This window comes from Fistularia commersonii, chromosome 8, assembly GCF_037954325.1.
Source record: "Fistularia commersonii isolate RoL2024-O1a breed Wild chromosome 8, RoL_Fcom_v1.0, whole genome shotgun sequence".
NCBI classification, from domain to species: Eukaryota; Metazoa; Chordata; class Actinopteri; order Syngnathiformes; family Fistulariidae; genus Fistularia; species Fistularia commersonii.
This window is the reverse complement of record NC_141291.1, coordinates 4,900,461-4,917,292: the sequence shown is the minus strand read 5'-3', so window position 1 is coordinate 4,917,292 and position 16,832 is coordinate 4,900,461. Positions and strand designations below refer to the sequence as shown.

Genomic DNA, 16,832 nt, shown 5'->3' with positions numbered 1-16,832 from the left:
GGTGCCAAGAGAAAGCGCTTTAAAACCTTTGCCTGTCCTGCATGACAGCAACCACTGCCCTGGCAACAGCCGCCCTGACGCAACCCGCCTCCAACATGAACTCTGGTGTCGAGCAGGGGGGGAGCCGTCACCGCACCGGTCCGGCCGACCTTTTCATTTGATAGTCTTCGTAGCGGACCCGGAGCTCGGTCTCGGTCGGGGTCTCGCACCCTCTCGCTCGAGTCGGAGGATCCCGGCCGAGACAAAACCCCTGGTCGCTCAAGACGACGTGCAGAGACGACATAATTCGGTGGCACTTATTTGGTACATGAAGGCGACTGAGGCACTGCAACTGCAAAGAAAGGAGTGACCAACCACCTCCCAAATGCACACTCCAAGTACAAGGACAGTCGAACCTTGACTTACGAGCGCATCAATGTATGAATTTTCCGGGATACAAGCTGTCAAGAGTGGAGTTACGAGCGAACGGGCTGAGCGTTTGACACCGATGTGTCCGCCGCTGTCTGTGAATCAGTGTTTAAAAAACAAAGTTGGATGTGTCGCCCAACAAATAGCCCAGCGAAAACCATGGAAAACCGTGAGCGAGGTGAGCATGTTGTTGACTTGTCTGTAAAGAGATGGAGATGTTGTTGTTGATCATCTGTGAGCAGACGCCACACATTTACGGGGATTTGGTGAAGCAGACGCCAGGAACGTCAACAGACGAGGCATCAGAAAAGCCATTCAAAGCCAGTTGAAGACTGTTTGATCGTTTTAAAACAAGGACTCGCGTTTGCTCCTTCGCTGAAGTATAGCATTGTGTGCAAGTTATACTTATCCACTGCGGCATCTTTGTCCAATCTTTATGGTAAATACACTTAATAAAACCAGTTTATTTCTTTACGTTCTTTACGTTATTATTTATTAAACATTATTTGTTATTTATAAAGTATATTCTTCAAACATGTAACAAAACTGGGAGGCTTGAACAGATTAATAGCGTGTCAATTCATTTTAACGGGGAATTTTAATTTGATATATGAGCAAATCGAGTTAAGAGCTCAGTCAAGGCACAAATGAAACTCGTAAGTCAAGGTATCACTGTACAGTACGGCTAAAATATTAATGAGCATCGACGACGGTGTTTGTGGTGTGTGTGCGAGCGCACGTGTACCTGTGCTGGATCCACATCATTCAGCATGACGATGGACGTGCAGTGGTAGTCGAGGACCAGACGCCAGAAGTCCTTCACCGTGTTGGGCAAAGGATGCTGGGTGACGATGAAAGCCGACGGCTGCTTGTAGCTCTGCGAAGCCACAGGAAACCGACATGGAGAGTCTCCACCAATCGCGGCGCTCGGAGTCTATTTACACTTAAAGTCGAAACTTGTCTTATCTTCTGCAGTTCTTGACAAATGTACTTCCCTCGTTTGGGATGACTAACAAAACATTCGTTTAAAAAAAATTGCACGGAAGCTATCGCTGCGAACCACGAACGCTCCGTTCTCCGAAATGTTTGCGAACGCCACGTACGTCCATGAGTGCCGCGTTGATGTAGTTGGAACTCTCGCCATCGATGGTGATGAGGAAGGGCAGGCACCGGTCCGGGGGCAGGACGTCCATGCAGCGGTTCTTCTCGTGGTTCCTCGGCAGCAGGGCGATGCTGCAGTCCTCCACTCGCAACGTTGGCGTGACCATGTTCAGCGTCTGACGCGCATGCAGAGTCCACAAATCAAATTGCGCAAACAGAAATAAGATACATTGTCTGCTGTCGGAGAACATGTATGGATGTATAAGTATTTGCAGTATGGATGTATTTGAAGTGTTTTTATCATGGCTTATTTTTCAGGTTTTCATAATAATAATTCATTGGAAACTTTTTCATTGCCGCCTTTTGAAGTCCAGAGTTGTCGGTTTATTGATTATTTTCAGTGGCCATTACGAAAACGAAATAACAAATTATTAGCATTGATCATAATTTTTCGCTAATCACAAGACTAAAAATCCGTACCACTGTATAATACGGTTAATTATTTTCGAAATTGTAACCATGCGGTTGATTACTGATCAATAACAACTTAATATCTATTAAGGAAAGTGACCTGACTGTAAATAAACTTTTAAATACTGACCATTTCAAGTGCATAGCACGGCTGTTTACAAAATAATTAACATTTAATCAGTGAGCGGTTATTTCACTTAATTGGCAATTATTATTTGCTATTTACTCTCCATTGTCATTATTTTTCAACTAAAAATAGCAGAATTGCCGTTCATAAATCATTACTATTAAAATTATTAAAAAGAAGCGCTAGTTAGATTTTATTTGTGTTTTATAAAACATAATAAACAGGAAAATGTACAAACAAATAGTGTCTGGACTGAAAATAGGATTTTTATACGTATGAAATATTAACTCCGGGATCAATTTCTCACTCTGAACTCCTCTTTGATCTGGCTGGAGTTCGTCTGCGGGTCCAGCCGGTTCATCTCGTAATAAACCGATCGCAGCTGATTGGCTGGAATCGCCGTGTCGCCGCAGAGACACGCCTCCAGGATGGCGTCGTGGATGAAGACGTACTGCTCCTGGTGGAGGAGAGGAGATGTCAGAGGAAGCCCTCTCCGCCGGCTTGATTGACAGCTGTAGCGCCACTGAAATGTCATTTCATAAATGATTTATGTCGGCGGAGCGGCCCCCCCGGACCAGGAGGACCGTCGCACCGGCTGAGTGACATTAAGAGATCTGAAGGTCGCGGCGGCGTCCGAATCTGTCACTTCATGTCATCCGCGCCTCCGATGACATCGCGGCCTGAGCGGAGAAGCCGTTTTGAGTTTCCCGGGTTAGCTGGTCATTGGCCGTTTCAGAAAAAAAAAAATTAAAATTGGAGTTTCCTTGAGAAAAGTTTCTATCTGACAAAGTCATATTTCAAAAAGTACAGGAAATATGATCTCGTTGAGGAGGGGACGCCTCAGGTGGGATGAACCTCAAGAAATGAAACACACACAAGCGCGCAGAATATCAACCCAGCTGCACCGACTGACTCATTTATCTCACTCGTGCATTTTTGCCACGACTCGGTTCCAGCTCGGCGGTGCTCCGTCGCTTCACGGCGCCTCCTTGATGTGCACAGGGTCGTCGTAGCGCGCTAAACACTACAGCGAGCACACGAGCAAAAGAGGGCACGGAGGTACTGTCTTGCTAATGCTAACATTGCTAACATTAGCCCTCTTGAAGGGTGTTTTTTAACACGCCGCGTTTGATTCTTCTGTTGCCGCTGGCAACCTCTGACCAATCGGCAGCCGGCGGCCTGTACCGGAGCAGGCACCGGGTACTACTCCTGATGTCTTACAGGATCTGTGTTGTGCAAAAGCTGCATAACAGAGGTTTCTAGCTTGAGTACTTGAGTAAATTAGGAAAAAAAACTGCAAAGATTGCAAAGATTCCCCAGAGAGAAAATGAGAATTATTTCCTCTTAAATTCCACAGGAAAAGGTCGCACTGATGTGTTTAAAGTACCTGCTGGTAGGATTGTTTTTACCATCTCACTTAGGAATGCTTTACAACAGGAGTTTACCAGGTGACTGATGTTCTCCAAGTGCTCTGTGTGTGTGTGTGTGTGTGTGTGTGTGTACCTCTGTCTGAACCATGTTGACCCTCCGCGCTCTCAGCTCCCGGACACAGTTATAGATGTCGACCACGCCTTCTCGCTCTGCCATGTCCAGCATGATGTCAATCACGATGAAGCAGCCTGTCCGCCCTGCCCCCGCACTGACACACACACACACACACACACACACACACACACACACACACACACACAGGCAGTCATGAAGTGGCACCCTGGTTATGTGAAGTATGCGGCGATATTTTTCACTGTGGGGCTATCAGAGTCTCCTTATCTCCAAACATTCCTTCATTCTTCATCCCTTCTGACAGCGGCGCGGGAACCTGGGCCTGATGGGACCCACTCTTACTCCCTGGAGACGATTGAATACTGACGTGGTGTATTTCATGTGCGGTATGACCAATATTAAGTATTTTTACCACAAAAAAAACACTAAACAAACAAAAAAAAATTCCCTTCTCTCTCGTTTACTATGGTTGTTATGTTCCTGAACCAGACACCTTGGAAGGTGCAGAGGGTTTGGGTGTAACAGTAGGGGTTTAAATAATTAAAAAACTAACAGATGATTCATACAAACACAACGTCACAGAGTAACACTAGAAGTAGCGATTGCACATTGACGTGAAACGATGAGGCAAGGCGCTGAATATACTATGTGTAGGAGTTGTTTAGCGAATCAGAGTCCAGGATACAGAGCAACATGAAAATGCTCATTTTATCATAAACATAATTGATATAATAAATGTATAAAAATTGTATTTGTACTGCAAAAAAAAACTGTAGTATAGTAAAAAATCCCCAATATATAATTGGATTACAAAGCTAAAAAATCTGCGATACAGTGAGACCGCTAAAGGTGGGACGCAATATGGCGAGGGACAAGTGTATATATACATACATATATATATATATATATATATATATATATATTTATTTATTTTTTGTTATTTCGTTCTTAACTTTTGTGCTTTTTTCACTGAATGTATTTCAACTAATCATATATCGTAATTTCCGGACTATTGAGCGCACCTCAATAAGCGGCACCGGCTAGCCAATCGCAATCCTGGGCTTCCACCTGCGCACTAAAACCATCAAAGTCTTCTTCTTCGGTGTCGGAGATGAACGGACTAAGAATTTCCAGGTTATGTCATCGGTCCGATGTTATGAGGATAAATGTTTTAGCGAGGCGAAGCTTGTTAGCTTCCCCCACAAAAAAAATCCATACATTAGCCGCATTGTTGTTTAAGTGAAAAAAGTTGCGGCTTATCATCCGGAAATTACGGTACTTTACCACTTTGTCATTTTTATTATTTTTATTTTTATTGTTTCTATAAACCTGTATTTTGTGTATATTAAAGCGCTTAAAATGAAATATATTATTATTATTATTGCTACTTTTATTATTACTTTTGACTTGAACAGCAAGCATTATGGGGGCTGTAGTTTTAAAACATGGGTGCCGTCAACAGTGTCAGCCGTGTTGGCTACGTTAATCTCAAATACGGCGACAAGTCCCTGCAGTAACACAGGAACTCACAGCACACACACACACACACACACACAAATACACACAGACACACACACATGTTGATAGTGTTGAGATTCCAATACCTGCAGTGGACGACGGTGGGGCCGGCGGTCGGTGGCGTCTTGGCCTTGACGCGGCGGATGAAGCCCAGCAGGCCAGTGGCGTGGAGAGGGACGCCGTGATCCGGCCAACCGGTGAAATGGAACTGACGGATCTCCCGGATCTCTGCCACGCCCCTCTGAGACAGACACAGGAAGTGTTCTGATGAGGCGCGGACCTACTTCCTTTATCCAAAAATACTCTACACTTGAGTAGAGTAACCACAGGTCCACATGGGTCCGTGACCTCTGACCTCTTGGGGGCCCTTAAGTATCAAGATGTCAAGCGCATGCTTCTATCTACGTAAGATCTTGTCATTTTTCAGTTCTTTTTCAATGGGTTGATTATTTCTACTTGATTTTTGCTATTGCTGTTTTGGATTGGCAAAAAAGATCTGTATCATAGGGAGGTTTTGAATTAGATAATGGGACGGCAACTCGATGTTTAAGTACATAAACAAAAGTGGAATTAAATGTGGCGTCCCACAGGGGTCGGTGTCGGGGTCCCTGGTTATTTTTACTTCATTGCAACAGATGTCTCTGCAGTCACCGGTACCTTTGAATTTACTTTAGGTTGTTTGGGGGTTGGATAAAGAAAAATATGTTAAAAAAGGGCTGATTCTGTGAAAATGAAACAACACGTCATGGGATTTAAAAAGCAATTATTAGTTTAATAGGATCTTCAGTTTGCTTTAATATTCCGCAGCTAATCTTCTGTCCCGTTCCTCCCTGCGAATGCCTCCTTTTTATTTTGTATCCGATCTTATTTCAACAGACATTATTTATTTCAAAAACACATTAGTTAGTCTGATTATGTAAATCCTTTCAGTGTTTGTGCCGAAAAGTTCTCCGCGATTGACGTTTGTGGAACAGAACATCAGAGGGGCCGACGAACAGCCGCTACCTTTTCTACGGCGAAGGTCCGGATCACGTACTCGGACAGCAGCTGGGTTTCGATCAGCGTCACCTTCATGTCGCCGTAGATCTCGGTGTCATCGGGCCAGTACTTACAGCACTTCACCTGCACGTGCGCACATACACACACACACACACACACGCGCACAGACACACACACACAAACGTACGGCCAGTAATTAAAGTGAAGCATAAACAAGAGCCGCTGATATTTAAAACTCATTATGAGTTTCCACCCACTCCCGACTTATTCCCAGCTAATGAATGCAGCGGTCACACGGTCTCCAAGGCAACTGACGCGGTACGAGGGAGGGGGAGACGGGAGAGACCACCCAAAAGTTTGCAAGACGTGGAATTGGCGAGGATATCGAACCCCGGTGTGAAATTATCTGCAATCTCACAAAAAACCTGCCTGGGATTAGGGTGAGGAGACAGAACGGGGGGGGGGGGAACCAAAAATGAACAGATTATTGAATAAAATGATCCCCGAAAAGAATATTTAAAAAAAAAAGTCTTTATGATTTAGGCACGGCGTCTCACGTTTCTGGAATTTTAAATGACTTTTAATTCAATTTAATTTCCTCCACCTCTTGTCTTTTGTTGCTTCACATCCATGGGGAGAACAAATCAGGATGAGGTGACAGTGTGTGTGTGTGTGTGTGTGTGTGCGTCTATGTGCGTGCCTGTGTGAAACAGAGGAAGACGGGGGAAGATAATCAGCCTGATATATCCCAGAATCCCCCTGTGCGGCTCTCCTGGAGAGGGGGAACAGATCCCTGGTGCCTTCTGGGTAATGAGAGCTGGGACGGGGAGCACGCTCGGAGGTGCGTGTGTGTGTGTGTGCGCTCGCCTCTGCATGTGTGTGCGTGTGTGCGTGTGTGTGCTCCGAGGTTAAATCCTTCAATTTCAGCAGAGAAGTCGTGTTTGATCCGTTCGGCTGCTCGGCGTTGCCGCAGCCGGAGTCGAGCCTCTTTTTTATTGCTTCACTTTCCTGGAACTTTCCTGCTCGCTGCGGAGTCGGATCAGGGCATTTCATTTTTTTTTTTTTTTCTTTTTTTTCCCCCCAATTAAAATAAATAAATAAAGACTACCCCCCCCCCCCCCCCCACATACACATACAAAAAAAAAAAAAAACAAAAAAAAACACAGAATTCTCAACCCCGGAAGTGTAATGTGTGAAATGTGAGGCGTAAATTTAGATGAAACGCCCTCCACCGCTTATTACGCGGAAATGTTTGACGGCAAAACGACGTTCTAGATATAAACCTGACATGAGAGCTTCACAGGCGGTGGATAAGCTGTAAATGAAGCTGCTGAAGGATCTTTCGGGGACTATATCTGGATCTCCTGCGGGAGCGTCGAACCGACCCCTCCGCCAAAAGACAACTTTTTTTTTTACCCCTTAATGTGAAAGTTGGCAATTTGATGTTCGTGTTTTCAACAGAAGTCATAGAAGTTTCCTAGAGACATCTCGGGAACGGGGCTCGTCTACCAGGAACCTTTTTTCCAAGGTTTTTTTATTTAAAAAAAAAAAAAAAAAGTGGAATAATTTGAGCGATAGAAATTTTTAATCGTTTTTTTATCTTCTTTATTTTTAGTTTTGAATTATATAACTGGAAACTGGAGCTAAGTGACAGGAACTTTGATTTGTTGTTGATGTTTGCCTTTTTGCCAGAAAAAGTCTTTTTACTGGGTTTTATGGGGTATATTTATGAATAAGACAACAGAGGCAAAGAAAAAGCATTCACTCATTCATTACCTTCATTATTCCAGTTCACCTCCTTTGTTTTCACTTCTGAGATCGATATGGCCAGGATGCAGACAGACTCTGAGAGTTAGCATCGACAGCTAACATGCTAACAGAACGCAGTGCCAACATAATGCCTTGAACCGCACAAAAACAGGCACGTTCGAAGTACCAGGTTTTTCTTTTTTACCAGTGCTCTATTTTACGAAACGTCAATCATAGTTGAAATTGGACTTGGAAAAGGGTCAGCGATTCTGTAAGCACATTTCTTCTCACCTGTGTGTCTGAGTTATTATTATTATCATTATGATAATTATCATTATTTTCAACCAGATCGCTGCATTACAACCAAAAACAGATGCTGTATTTTCTTAATCCATTTTGACATCATGAATATTCTGATATTTTGCCTGATTGACAGCTTGGCGGGCACAAACAACTTCATCTTATTGTGAAAATAAAGTGTTTGATCCGCGGTTGCCAAGGAAACAGCCACAGCTCAACATCATACAGGGGGCTGGAGCGATAAACCGAGTGGGGACCTGAGAGTTGCACTCTGGGAAATGGAGTCCCAAACTTAATCAGGCAGGAACAAACAATCAGATGGCAGCAACAATTAATGTGTGTGTGTGTGAGTGTGTGAACTTACCCTGCCCACCTCCACCAGATTGGTTACCATGACAATGGCAGCGCTGTTCTCCTGCCAAACCATTCGCCAGAAGTCATACACCGTCTCCTGCATTGGACCTGAGACACACAGAAGGTTCAGACCAGACAACTACTGACTACTGATAATCAACCCCCACCACACACACACACACACACACATGCACACGTTAGCACGCTAGCACCCACACACACACACACACACAGACACACACACAGGTTTGGTTAGGCCTTAGCGCTTGTCCTGTCGCTGTACCTTCACCTTCAAGTCCTGGTTCTTATTATTATCAAGGAGTCGCCTGGGAGCTCCTCTCTGCATGTGGCGGAGAAGGAGGTCCGGGGCCGACCCTTCACTTTCCGTCCAATCACAACGCGTCAAGGCAGAACCTGCCTCGGCGCCCTCCAGGGAAAAACCCTCTCACCGTAATGTTCTCCCACTTCAGCGGTTCCTACCTCAGTTGTCGAGAGAGAAACGCAGACGGACTTGAAAGTAATGACTCGTGTTTCAGGCGTTAAATTTACGGATGCCGTTTAAAGAGAACAGGTGTGATGCTTGTTTCTATCTTTCCCCTTTATGCTATGTATAGAAATCAATGCACTGCTACGGAGAAAAACCTCAATTCTATTCTCCACTGGGTGGAGGGTTACATTCAAATAAAATACTCAGTATGTATCTGAGTCTATCTGAGTAATCAGGACAAAAAAATGATCTTCCTATAGAAAAAAAAAAATTGCGTCTGTGTGCCATTATTGTTTTATTCTGCGTGGTGGGGCATACATTCAGCGGTTACTGAAAATAAGAAAATAAAAGTATTTTGCAAAAATAAAAAAATAATAAAATAAAAAAAAAAAATCTAATATTTTTCATTTTAGATTTATTTATTTTTGAATTTTTATTTTACCTGATTAATATAATTTTTGCTCCTGAACCACGTCAGGATTGTAAAAGCTCAATAAAAGGCATTGAAATGGTGCCGTGCCGCACATCGGTGGTTGAGGTGCATATTTGGAGCAAAAGACAGTTTTCTTTTGATGTTACAAGATCAACTTAATCTTCAAATTCATAATTTCAATTGAAAAAATGAACTCAACTAAAATTAATTGAAATTCAAATGCTTCTTATTTATTTTCCAAAGCCACGTCTGCAAAATTGTTATTACACATTAACAAATTGAATCACACAAATAAACCTGAGATTCAAAACCACCTACTGGATTCAGACATACGACACACACACATACACACACACACACAGATACACTTTGTGAGACTAGCTAGGGAAGACCCTGGTCACAAAACGGACACTGATTTGTTTGATGTTTGCTAAGAACTCATATTCTGTTAGCTTCTAGTTGCTAATGCTAAAAGCTAGCAGCTTCTTATGCCTGTTGTCTCTTTATAGTAACCTTAATAACTAGTATCTACCGATGCTAGCCTCTCTGCTATGCTACACGTCCTCTTGACTCTTCCTCAGCTTTAAACTGTTGGTTTTCTATGCTTTTCATGGTACATGCTAGCAGTCAAAATAACATGTAGCGGGTTTTCAGAATGCCGGGTTTGATTCTCAAACACTCGTTCATAACATTCTCTGGCCAATTACTGGTCGGCGGCCTGCAATCAGCTTGACCAAAAACAAAAAAAAAAAAAAAAAAGAAGAGTTGAATGGAATCATTCTGGAACTATGTCATGGAAAAGTGCCTCGTGCTAAGCTAAGCTAACCCGAGAGAGATGCTGCAAAGAAAACGTCTAAAATTAGACTCAAGTTGACATGAGAATCAATGGAGGATATTATCAACAACATCCTGTCCAGGCCTGCACACAGACAAGGAAAGCAGCACAACGTGCTGGCAGAGGACGACCTCACGGAGGAGGCGGGGCTTCTCACCTTGAGTGGCGATGTAGTGGTTTGGTCGGTGGTAACCCTGGGAGGAGACAAGATCATCAAAACAGGCATTTTCATTGTTCACTTTCACTTTTAAACAGTCTAAGAATATTTAAGTAACAAAAGAAAATCCAGTTTAAAGGTCATAAATTTAGTTAAAGAAAATTCTAAATAAATATCACCACTTACTGCGATTGTTATGATAATGAAAGTTTACTTTGTTGTCATTTATTTTCAAGGGAGAATCCTGATGACACACAAATACACACACACACACACACACACACACACACACACACAAAGACGCCTTTTGTTGTCCAGTTTTTTGCGTTTGTTTACACAGTCCACAAACACACACAAAGCTACATCCTCAATTATGGCCGTAGTCAAGGAAACAGAGTGAACCGTGTTGTTTTGATTTGACCTGTATGTGTGTGTGTGTGTGTGTTTGTGTGTGTGTGTGTGTGTGTGTGTGTGTGTGTGTGTGTGTGTGAATGTTACTCACGTCGACATAGTTTGCATTGATGTAATCGGAGCCGTTCTCCCCGTCCTGAGACTGCAGACGCACTCGAGAATGGTCGTCTATCACACACACACGCACACGCACAAAGACATTAGTGTTAATCGGTTTGCTTGTTGTCGTGGCGACACCGAACATAATCACATCTAATTGCCTTCAGCCGAACAAATGATCTAATTAATTAATAAGAAGTTAATTACATTAATTCAACCGAATTAGCGAAACAAACACAATTGGAGGGGAGTGTGTGCGTGCTTCGCTAATAACAACGCTAAATTATTAACAGAATGCATTAAACGCTCCCTAAAAAGATGATATCTTTATTTCCCATAAATATTTAAAGCCCCACCTCCGACAACCACCGGTAAAAGACCTTTTCTTTTAGTTTTTGTGCTCAAGCGAACGAGGTCGTCATTTTTTTTGTTTTCGGGAAAATTTGCCTCACCCTACATTAAAAATGGCCCAATCAATATTAACAATAAAAGTTCTCAGAGTCAAGTTAAGGGACATTAAATACACAACAATGGGAGTTTACTTTAGCAATAACTACTTTATAAAGTCAATAATCAATAAAAGTGAGCACCCATCAGACATCTGGGGTCACGCTAGGTGTGTGTGTCCGCGTGTGATGACATCACACCGTCCAGTAGTTGTTTGTGTGTGTGTGTGTACGCACAGGCGATGATGTTGCCGTAGCGATTCTTCATGCGGTTTTCGTCCTTCTTGGCCGAGTCCCAGGGAGCCGACTGACCCTCGAAGAAACTCTGGGGGGTGGAGAGGAAGACGGGAGCAGAACGTGAGCGGGTCTGATGAAAGAGCGTGAAGGAGCTCATGAATAATTCAGGCCGCCGCCGCCGCCTTCCCCGCGCCGACACCATTATTAAGTCCAATTACGAGCGCGGCGCTCAGAGAGACGCCGCAGGTTGTTTTGAAGTTTGTTCAGAGCCGAGCCGCCGCTTCCTCTTCTTCGGCACTCGCAAAAGAGGCAGAATCGTCGACATCTGTCGGCGTGAATCACCAGACGAGAAGACGAGGAGGAAACACGCTCGCACCCTCCTCTTGTTTAAACAATAGCGCGGGGTTTCCGCCCGACACGTTTCCCACTTCCCTCCTGTCTCGACATCTCCGGAAGGTCTTCACCGGCATTCACTTTTATTTCGTCCCAAATCGTCACTTACTGTTTATTGCTTTTCAATTACTTCTAACCTCATATTTTTTCCTTATGAATTTATAAAAAGAAAAATCATGTGGATGTACGCAAAAGCATCAAAATTACAAATTGGTAATAAATACAGAAATAAATAAATCAAGTTGCACAAATAAAATAAATAATAGATTGAAAAAGTGAATAATGAATAAAATAATAAAAACAAAAAAAGGACAACAATATGAAAAAAGCTTGGTTACCGGATGAATAAATAATGATGATTTTTTTTCCTTATTTATCATCAGATCATTTAAGACTAAGATATAAGTAATAATCAAGTCACTTACTACTTATTACTTACTTGTCAGTTATTACCAGCCTTTTTTTACTGATAAGAAGAAAAATGATGTGAATCTAAAACAAAAATGTCTACATTAAAAATTCACACAAAAATAAACAAACATAAATTAAAGTGAAATAATAAATGATAATGATAGAAAAAAAAAAATCAAGTGATAGTAGAATAAACAAATAATAAAAAGAATTCTAACTCGAGTTAATATGAATGGACAAGAATATAAAAAAAAACTTGATTACCAAATGAATAAATAATGATGGCTGGTTTTTTTTTCTTATTTATCATGAAGATCATTTAATGATAATATATATTTTATAGAAAAAAGATGAACGAATGATTTAACAAGGAATATTCATCTCATGAAACAGAAAACAAAACAAGATGATAATGGGGAAAAAAAGAAATTGAACTGTAATAGCGACAAGTAAGCAAAACTGAATTAGAAAAACATTTGGAGGGGAAATCAGAAACAGCATTCTGACGATCACAGAGGAAAACTCCCCGTCAGACCGTCCAACCGCAGGTCTCCACACCTCGTCGCTCCGGCTGCCTCATTAAAATGTAAGTGTGTGTGTGTGAGTGTGTGTGAGTGACAGCAGTCTAACAGCTCCAGACATCCATCAAACCCAGAGGTGAGATGTGTCACACACGTACGCGCGCACAAACACACACACACACGCACACACACACACACATACACACACACACACACACACACGCACACACACTCATGCACGCACGCACGCACAGGCAAAAGCACACCAGCGCATGACTGACAGCGAGGAACAAAGACAAGAAAACATAAAAAGGGAATCGAAACAGCAGAACAACTTAGACTGTCTGCATATGCATGTGAGCAAGTGTGTGTGTGTGCGTGTGTGTGTGTGTAAGTATGCGTGAGTGTGAGTGTGTGCGTGATACAGAGAGATGCTAATGCTACCTGTCCCTGTTAACCACCTTTCATACACCTGGAGGGCTGAACCTGTCGTTCACACACTGGAGCCCAGAGATAAATGCTAACACATGCGCGCGCGCGCACACACACACACACACACACACACACAGTCGCTCGCCATGTGACCAACGGATCAATGAAACGGCAAAGCCATCCAATGGACGAAGATAAAGAGGCCTGACTGGTCGCTACTCTGGCTAATGCTAAGTTAGCGTGACAGCAAGCCTGTAGCACCTGTAATTCCACAGGTGGCCAGCAGGCAGTATCCACTATCTCATCAGTACATTATCATCTATTATTCCTTGGGAAGCTTTAGCTGTTCCCGAAAATCCCACAGAGGTTGCAGGTGGTGCCGGAGGGCGGTTTAGCGTGCATCGCATGTAATCACAGCATGTCTTTTTTAGTCTGAAACATCAAGGATATTGAATTTGAATATAAAGATCGCTTTTCTTCTATAAAATAAAAGCTAAAAAGGAGCAAAGACTCATTCAGACTCAGGTTACGTACGTAAAAAGATTCGTCCCTTTCAAACATCGTACAGCATCACTTCCCCAAAATTTCAAAGCGCGGTTTTTGTAGCAATGGCTGTTAAGCAATGCATCCACTAGAGAGCAGTGCAGAGTGTTCAGTGTTCGATATCATACTACAACACACATAGTGGCTGCTTGTGAACATTACAAATAGAGGTAGCACAGTAGACACGGCGGTCTGTGCAGATAGTGAACCCCCGATTGTACTGATGCCATGTTCTTTTCTGTGACTTTCACTCATCGCAGTTGAGCATAATGCACAACACCGCCCCCAATGACGTCCGCTGGTACTGCTCTGTTTGCCCCATTTGACTGCGCATCCGCAAGTTCCCCAAAAACGAACAGGAAATGAGCAGGGAACGAATGCAGTCGATGGACAGGAAGCTCTGTCCGGATGCAGATTTAACGTTGAGCATAATTGAGTCTCGAAAGTGGCCAAAAATAAAAACGCGTGGAAGCCATTTTTGTTTCAAATCAGGAAAACAGACGTCAATGTTTTCTATGAACGTGTCTATTTATAGGAAAACTAATGTAACTAATGGTTGCATCAACAAGGATTTTTTTCCCCCCCGCGAAGGTCGTGATCCGATCAGAAGAAAAAAAGATGTAAAGATTGACCGAACACAGAGAAAAAGAGCTTAGATGGAGAGGTGCGGTGCGGTGGAGGGCTGAACCCAGGCCGCGTCTCGCCTCGTTGCACGTTTCATTTCACACCGTGTCAAGCGTTAATTACCGAGCCGCGCTGTCCAACACGAGGCGTCGCCCGCCGATCCTCCCCTAACTGTCCAATGGCCGCCTTCTAAATTAAAACAGGAAGTTGCTTCGTCGTACCGGCCAGAGCAATGACGAGGGAATCAGACCCAGCGGGCCGTCACCAACCTTTCAATCCCATCCTAAAACGATGTTTGGGTCTGAGTAGCTGAGCTGTCAGATGCACGCATTCACACACACAAACACACATACAGACAGCAGGGTGCTGGACATGTTGCAGTATGCGTGTGAGTGTGTGTGTGTGTGTGTCTAGTCTACCTTGATGAAACGGACATGGAACATTCCATCGAAATAGACGTGTCGGGGAGGGTCAAAGGTCGTTTTGAATCTGAGCCTTTTGGTCTCGCCAGGTCCTGCGGTCAATGCGTTAGCATTAGCTACGTTAGCCTGGGGACCAGGCAGTGTTACAAAGGCAAAGATCCAGTGATGATGATGACTCGTCTCGGACAGTTAAAATTGTCATTAAGTAGGGAATGTGTGCTTCCTGTGCCTTTTTCCCCTTTAACGGTGCCTTTGTGGAGGAATTTTAGACTCACTTTTTCCTAGAGAACTGGAGCCCTTTGTTTTTTGTCTGAATACAAAACTCTGAACACGACGGGGTCAGGTCGGCTCCGCGGCCCGGGGAACGGGTCGGCCTTCAGATTCAAAGCGACCAAGGGAAGGGGGTGACGTTCGACATGCCGCAGACGAGGTGAAGACAGGGTGACACACACACATCCAACTACTGTGTGTGTGAGTGTGTGTGCGTGGAGCGAGCAGCTGATCTCTAACCTGGAGGGGGAGGGTGGTGGTGGTGATGGGGTACACGTACACAGAATGTAAACAGTCTGAGAAGCAGGAAGGCGTCTTACCTCGTTAAGCTGTCCAATCAGATTAATAAGTAATGGAGAAGCATGGAGGGAGACAAGAGCCATCAGTGACGCTGACGCATCAATAATCAATCAATCAATCAATACTGGAGGCACAAACAGATTCAAAACCACAGAAAAAAGGTTGAGCTTGGAGTCGGAGGGTTTGCTTTGCGCGCCGACCCGTCCTGCGGTGGCTCTGTGATTGGTTCGTCGACTGCAGGAGGTTTGGATCGGCGACGTGAGACAAGGCGCGTGATGGGGAACGCGAAGGGAGAGCGACGTGATTGCGGAGAGCGACAGGCGAGCAGCAACCCTCTCGCTCTGAACATTTACGTTAACCTTCCTGCTATCGTTAGTAGGACAACTGATTGTTTTGGAGCACGGTTAGGCGACACAGCGGTTAGCGCGACCAGCTAGCAGCAAGAAGATCTGTGGTTCAATTCCAAAAGTGGTCCTTTCTGCGTGGAGTCTCCATGTTTTCCCCTTGTCTGAGTGAGTTTCCTCCAGATTCCTCGCACAGTTCCAAAAACACACGGGAAGTTCATTGGAAACCTAAAATGGTTGTATGTCTATATGCTGTGAGAATGAGTGCATGGTTGTATGTCCCTATACAACATGTGAATGAGAGGGTGAGAGATTTTAACCTCCACACACATGAATTGATATGGTGTGTTGGTGATATGGTGATATGTCCTGTGAATGACAGTTGCACAGCGGTTCCTCAACTTGCGGAGTGTTGACTTCACGATGGTAGTCCCGTAAATAGTCCAAAAAAATAATTTCAACTTGAAGCGGCGCAGCGTAGAAATCAAACATTGCCAGCGAACATGTTTGTTCATGCGGCGGAAGAATATGGCGATATGCTGCGTCGGTTTGGGAGCGATTGTGTCGTCCGGGTGCCATCATATGCTCTTTGGGTACCACGTGATTTGCTTACGCTCGCTCTCTCACTTAGGCTACGCTAGTTCAGAATGGTCTTAGACGTGACTCGAGGACTCCAGTGTGTCTTCATGTGACATGTGAATGAGAGGGTGAACGGTTGTATGTCTCTATGTGGTCCTGTGATCGAGCGGTCCTGGGTTGCCCGACGACAGCTGCGACTGCCCCTGAATGCAGGACAAGCGGCGTAGACAAGGAACGATTGAATAAATGGAGCATCGCCCTTGAAAGAACACGCTCCAAGGAAATTCGTTCCCAATAGCGGTCTGGTTTCACGATGCAATTCCATGTCGTGCCAACGGGGAGCGCCACATTCCCAAGT

At 44.0% G+C, this 16,832-nt stretch overlaps 1 protein-coding gene across 9 annotated transcripts in view; it reads right to left on the bottom strand.

Annotated features, from left to right (window-relative positions):
• Positions 1-16,832, bottom strand: part of LOC147231671 (receptor-type tyrosine-protein phosphatase mu-like) — a 104,265-nt gene that overhangs the window by 7,297 nt on the left and 80,136 nt on the right. For all 9 annotated transcript variants that reach the window (XM_086150631.1, XM_086150634.1, XM_086150633.1 and 6 more), the window contains 10 exons: positions 11,636-11,723; positions 10,945-11,021; positions 10,443-10,479; positions 8,541-8,638; positions 6,134-6,250; positions 5,215-5,369; positions 3,611-3,746; positions 2,415-2,564; positions 1,512-1,685; positions 1,154-1,285 (listed from right to left, as the gene is read on the bottom strand). In XM_086150631.1, coding sequence (XP_086006757.1) covers positions 1,154-1,285; positions 1,512-1,685; positions 2,415-2,564; positions 3,611-3,746; positions 5,215-5,369; positions 6,134-6,250; positions 8,541-8,638; positions 10,443-10,479; positions 10,945-11,021; positions 11,636-11,723 — 1,164 coding nt within the window. The remainder of the gene's footprint in view (positions 1-1,153; positions 1,286-1,511; positions 1,686-2,414; positions 2,565-3,610; positions 3,747-5,214; positions 5,370-6,133; positions 6,251-8,540; positions 8,639-10,442; positions 10,480-10,944; positions 11,022-11,635; positions 11,724-16,832) is intronic.